The sequence below is a fragment of the Ctenocephalides felis genome, unplaced genomic scaffold (assembly GCF_003426905.1).
Source record: "Ctenocephalides felis isolate EL2017-DRISC unplaced genomic scaffold, ASM342690v1 CF-g0.4_SCAFFOLD_00845, whole genome shotgun sequence".
NCBI lineage: Eukaryota > Metazoa > Arthropoda > Insecta > Siphonaptera > Pulicidae > Ctenocephalides > Ctenocephalides felis.
In genome coordinates this window covers 27,052,624-27,059,081 of record NW_020536999.1, presented here as the reverse complement: position 1 = coordinate 27,059,081, position 6,458 = coordinate 27,052,624, and the positions used below count along the sequence as shown (strand labels likewise).

General features: G+C 25.8%; 1 protein-coding gene across 1 annotated transcript in view; it reads right to left on the bottom strand.

Annotated features, from left to right (window-relative positions):
• LOC113381266 (ATP-binding cassette sub-family G member 4-like) overlaps nucleotides 1–5,630 on the bottom strand; it is a 21,672-nt gene extending 16,042 nt beyond the window's left edge. The window contains exon 1 of the mRNA XM_026620231.1: nucleotides 5,498–5,630. Within this exon, the coding sequence (XP_026476016.1) occupies nucleotides 5,498–5,630 (133 nt within the window). The remainder of the gene's footprint in view (nucleotides 1–5,497) is intronic.
• Nucleotides 5,631–6,458: the final 828 nt, after the last annotated feature.

Here is a 6,458-nt window from a genome sequence, read left to right as displayed (position 1 = left end):
TTTTATGCATATTTTTCTGACTGAAACAGAAAGCTTTGAGACTGGATGTGTCTTGTCAAAATGCATATCGAAATCACATTCTTTATGACTTCAGACATTTTTTGATTTGAATCAAATAATATTAGATTAGTGAATGAATAAAAGTGCAAAGCCATTCAAAAATATGTTCTTGTCAATCTAGCTTGAAGCTTTAGCATTGATTACATTTTTGTCTAAAAAACAAAAAATTCCTTTCTATCATCTTTCTGTCCAAGGAAAGCGTCCTTGGCATATTATTGAGATGCTCCATTTATTTCTAATCAAATATGAATCATTTGTAAGTATAAACATCGTTGCAAAAATGTAAAAACAAACTAAAACTAGAACATTGATGACTGCGATAAAGAATTGATGACATTTCAATTTAAATTAACAAATCAAACGTAAATTGCTTGTTAGAGTATATGTAATAAGATATATTAACAATAACAATAGGGGTAACATAGTGATAAAGATTTTCTATTGCCATTTCACACCACAGTGCCTTAAATGAGCTATTTGCAATTGGAAACATATTTTGTTCTATATTTTCAAATAAAATTGATATCACTACTGCATGGTATCAGGCTATCCAGAGCGGCGGTTCAAACTCACTCCATACAATATAATACATACATATCCATACAGACATATAATCCATTTATACATATAATACTTGAGTTTATATGAAGAAAGGTTTTTGAGTAAATCAAATTAAATAAAATTAAAGGGGACGTTCATTAATCATGTGAGGTTTTTAAGAGGAGGGGGGTTTTACAAAAGATCACAAAATATCACGTGGGGGAGGGAGGGGTAGAGTAAGATATCACATGAATTTGTATTTTAACAATTTTTTAAAAAAAAATCAAACATTTTAAAATAAATCTAAAATTTCACAGTTTTTTCACGTAACTAAAAATACTCGTGATGTTTTGTGAGGGAGGGGGAGGGGCTAATTTTGATCAGTGCTCACGTGATTAATGAACGCCTCCAAAGCTTATTCCGAAATTGAAATGAAAAAGTATGCACACGAACCGTAATTTCTAAGTGAGTTACTAGAATATTATTATATATATATTAATATTCACCATTAAATCTGTCACAATATAGTATAAATTTCATTCTAATGAATATTTGGAATAAACCACTGAATAAAAAATATGATGAGGTTTTAATTAATTTTGCTTTCTTATTTACTTGCCACACATTTGATGACTCAGCTTATCGTTAGAAAATTTTAATGTTCAAAAAAACCAAATTGGTGCGAATAAAAACATTCATTGCTACAATGTATCACATAATAAATCGGCAGAAGGCACGCAATATAATAATAAAACAGTGCTGCATTAGATTAATATTTAAATTAAAATTTTAATAAAACAAAAGGTGCAAATTATCAAAATAGTGTAAGGTAAGCTTTTATATTAAATCACATTAATTATAAAATGTCATTTTTAAGGTAATTTTTTACCTACATCAATAGATTTTGCTAATCCGATTATGAATTCCGATTACCGAATTCTCACATGTGTAAACGATACGTTCTCTGACACAAAACAAAATTCTTCTACATTACAGTAGTCTTAACCTGAATTATCCGTGTAAAAAATGTGTTTAAAAAATACTAGCCGAGATTAGAATCTTTATGGAGGTGAGATATTTATGATTGTAAACTTTCTCGCACTTTGCGACCTATTGTTGAGAGTACACTGACCCATTTCTTTCGTGTCAATTGCTCATCTCCGCTATGATGTCGTAGAAAATAATAGATCTAGATGATTTTATACGAATATGAAACTAGTGGTGCATGGCATCGTGCCTTAAGGTAAATTGCCGGAACTTCCCGTACCAAAATTTAATTTTTTCGAAAAACCTTTGAAATTGATTGAAAACTTTGCAAAAAAATGATTTTTTGGAGAATTTTTAAAATTAAAAAAATGACTTTTTTGAAAAATTGGGATTTTTTGAAAAATGAGATTTTTTTTATATTTCGATTTTTTTTTTATATTCGAAACGAAAACAAATGAAAACAAAATTCCTTAAGAATTTATTTATTTTTTCTATTTTTGATTTTTTCTAGTAACCTCACTATAAAAAGTTGCATCACTAGATGTATTTCTTGCATTTTTTTAATTTATTTATTTGAACAACAATCATAACTAGTGTTCAAAAATCTATTTTACTGGCATGCATCTTAACTTAATTCTATTGTTCTAAAGAGAGCAACTTAATGGTCGACCACTCTTATTTTCTGTATAATTTGAGACATATTTCTCTAATAGTTTAGGCGTTTATAAAAATATTTATATTATTTACAATGTTAATTTTCTTAAAAAAATTTCATACTTTTCTTCATACAGAATAATAGATCAAGAAAGAGAGAATAATAGATCAAGAAAGAATATATGCCAAAAAATAAAATAGACTATTTCTCTCTTCAATTTATAGCCATTCTTGATGAATATAGTTCTAAAAACGTTAAACTTAAAAATTTTATGTTTCAATAGTTCAATTTAATTTTTTTATTTAATTAATTAATTAATATATATATATATATATATATATATGTGTGTATATATAAACAATATTTAGAGCTATTATTTATACAATTTATACTTTTATTTTATGCTTGCCAATCAGAAACTCATATTTTTTATTAGCTTTCTTAGAATAAAATTACAACTCATTTATCATAGAATTACAATGCATTATTCTGCATGTATTATATCATAAAAAATATGAGAAATAATCTTTTTTTATATACTGATTTTTTTATTTACTTTCTTTATACTCCTGTTGTATTTACATCTTTTGATTTGATTACACATTTAGACCTACTTCACATTTCAATCTCAAAATTAGTTAGTTTTTTTTCGAAAAGACAGGTTGTAATTTATAGAATAAAAAAAATAAAAAAATATTGCATATTTTTTAAAAGTACCTTTATCGTTTTTACAGATACTTCGATTCAATACTATTGGCATGGTTTTATAAAGCTTTTTCTGTTTGTGAACTATTTTTGTTCGAAACTCGATGTCAGCAAATAAATAAGCAATCAAACAATAACTCAGAGGTCGACATCAAATATTCATAAGTTCAAAACAATTATAAGAATTTGATACTATCATTATTCATTGAATATTTTATAATCATTATCTCAATCATCACATTATGTGAAATTAGCAAATTTGCCCCAGATGTCATCAATTCTAAGATAGAGTCTGATGTATTTCAATGTTATGACAATGACACAAATTTTATGCAAAATGATAAAAAATAATATTTGTTATTAGAAATCATGAACAACGAAGCAGATAATGCAAAATCAATAGATCAATAGATTTGGTAGAATTGTTCTGCAAATAGAATTTTTTCTAATTGTACATAATTAGCATATTTTCAAAAAATCGTATGTAAACATATTTGTCGTTGTTATGTGAAGATTTTGTGGAATCAACAGTTGAATTAGGTAGAAAATCCTATCGAAAATCGTTTAATAATTCAAGTTTCAAGATCTCTTGACCAATTTACCAATTACCTTTAACAATTAACTCAGATTTTTATTATTAAATTCAAATAAATTATATTTTGTTAAAAATTTCAATGATTATATTAATATCAATTAAATAGTATGTCCAATCACTCGTTTTGTATTATTGTAAATAAAGTGATTGATGTTTACGAAATATCTTTTATTTTTGATTCAATAATAATTATGTAAACACATCTAATTTAATCGAAATTATGAGTAAAAAAAAATATTTTTACGAAATTTATCAAATAAATTTTGTAAGTTGAAAAAGTCAAAGAACGAAAGTGCAAGCAGATATGCATTTGATGCAATGAAAGAGTATTATTAAATACCAAAAAAATATATAATTTATATATTTTGTCTAAATGTTATAAACTGGTTAAGTTTTGTTTAAGGAATATTACTTCATTAGCCTTTTGTAATTTTTTTTAAAATCCTAAAGAATAATTAAAGTCATTTTATCAATCACGATTCAACCACTTTGTTTTCGAATAATAGGTGAAAAATGTATAAATTTTTGAAAAATTAATGAATTAAGTATAAACTTGAATTATATCTGATATTTAAATTAATTAATTTTTGCAAAATCATTACTTATTTGCAATGTTATAGGTTTTGTTATTGACACAAATGTTATGAACTAGAAGATTTTAATTTTTTAATAAATTATTTTGATCGTATTATTTTTCTTAAATTGAAACAAAAATTCATGTATATTGTATTGACAAAAAATTACTTTGTCAATTATTTTTTACATTTTTCTAATCCCTGCAATTTAAATTCAAGTAAATTTCCACTAATAAATATAATAGAATAGAAGTTGATAATATTAACGCTTGTTTATATATTATTATTAATTATTCAGTTCATATACTTTTTGCTATTTTTAATTGAAGGACTTCCACTATGCAATTATCCTTTTCAAGACCACATAGTTAATCACAGATGACTGAATGTTTATAAAGTCGATAGATTTATGAACACATAAGAAAAATATTGAAACTAGTGATTAATGGCATCGTGCCTTAAAGCAAATTGTTGGAACTTCCCGTATCATATTGAAATAATCGAAAAATATTAAATGTTTTCAAATAGATTATTATAAATACTGTACCTTATATATGTTTACGGCAAAGAAAATACACAAAATTTAATCAATCAAATTTAAAATCAAGGGCATTATCTAATATTTGTAGGATCATATAAACGGAATTGCAAAATTAAAATTATTTATTTGAAGTATATAAGTGAGCTTTAGCTATAGTAAAAATTAAAATTGGATTTATTTTCGATACTCAAAAAATTTTTTTTTCGAAAAAAAATAAAAAAAATCCCAAAAGCAATCGTTTCGTCAACACAAACAAAAATTTGTATAATTCAAATCGGATGCTTAGTTCTCTCAAAAACTGCCACTTTTTGCACAATTAGCTCGGTATCTCCAAAACGGCTCGACATGCCTTTGCCAAAAACTAATCAGCACATATCTCTATTTTGTTTGTATTGTTTTTTGAATCATTTAAATCGGTCAAAAAATTGTATCCATACATACATACACACACATTCATTTTTTCTGAGGTATGCCAAAATGTTCAGAAACCTTCAAAACGTGAAGAAATTTTAAAATTTTCAATTTCGATTTTTGAACGATTACAATTACTTACCCTACTGAAAGTCAATAATTAACTATTATTGATGTAATGATATGATGATATAATTAACTAGTTGATGTTGTCAATCATAAAAAACTCTGAATTTTATAGAAAAATATTTTTAGCATAAACCTAATATGATTAGAATTTTCTTAAAAATCAACATAACGATAAAAATTATCTGTTATCAGTCTCAAACTTAAAATAATCTTTAATCTGAGAAAATCAAAACAATTAAGGCGTTTTTTCACTAAACCACGTGTCTAATTATCCAAATATTGATTAGATAAAATCTCACCTTGTTTCCTATCACTAACAGAGTACGTTAAATTTTCAAAATCCATATCCACAGTGTGTCGTCCTGTCAATCTCATTAAAGTACTCAAATCATTATCCTGAACACTCTCAGTCTTCATGTCAATGATACTCATTTTGAAGTCACTTTTATATTCACTCACTTAAAATTTGTAAGTTTTTTAAAAATCCCCAAAAAGCACGTTTTATTAATTTTTTTTAAACCGCAACGTATCGTATTTTCATGGCGTCATTAGATAATTGTCGTTTATCTATGGTAGATAATAATTATCTATTTAAGATAAAGTTTTCCCGGTTGTGTCACATGGGATAGTTTTGTGTTTGGATGCCAAAAGATCACTGACTGAAAACATAAATGTTTGGGCGACTTGAGTAGTAATATACTACAATGTGCGACCAGTTGGATTCGAACGAACGCTTCCACGGATTGTACTCCAAAAACAGACTTTGCCAACCTTTTTTCGAATTAATATAAACAGGTATAATCAAATAAGAATTTTTTTTTTAAACTGAATTTTCTTATTTATTTAAGTAATCAGTACATAATGATAACACTGCAACATGCCTCGTGTCTTTTTGTAATCAGTTATAAGTATTTTATGATATATATATATATATATATATATATACAAAAAGTTCAACGCTATTTTCAAATTCAAAGAAACGACTCGGCAGATCGTCGCACAAAACTGACAAACGATAGTCCTCATTGAGATACATCAAATGGCTGAAATCGGTTCAGGCGTTTTTGAGCAAACGTCGATGAAAGGCTTAATTTTGACAAATGCTAAAAAAAACGATACCAATGCAAACTTTCAAGAATTTTCAAAATTAAACGACTAGTCGTAGGGCTGTAATATTTTAGTAAGATCTATTTTAGTAAGACTATAGTATCTATTGTCAAAAAAAAAAACATAAATTTTTTTAACAATTTATTACAAGAA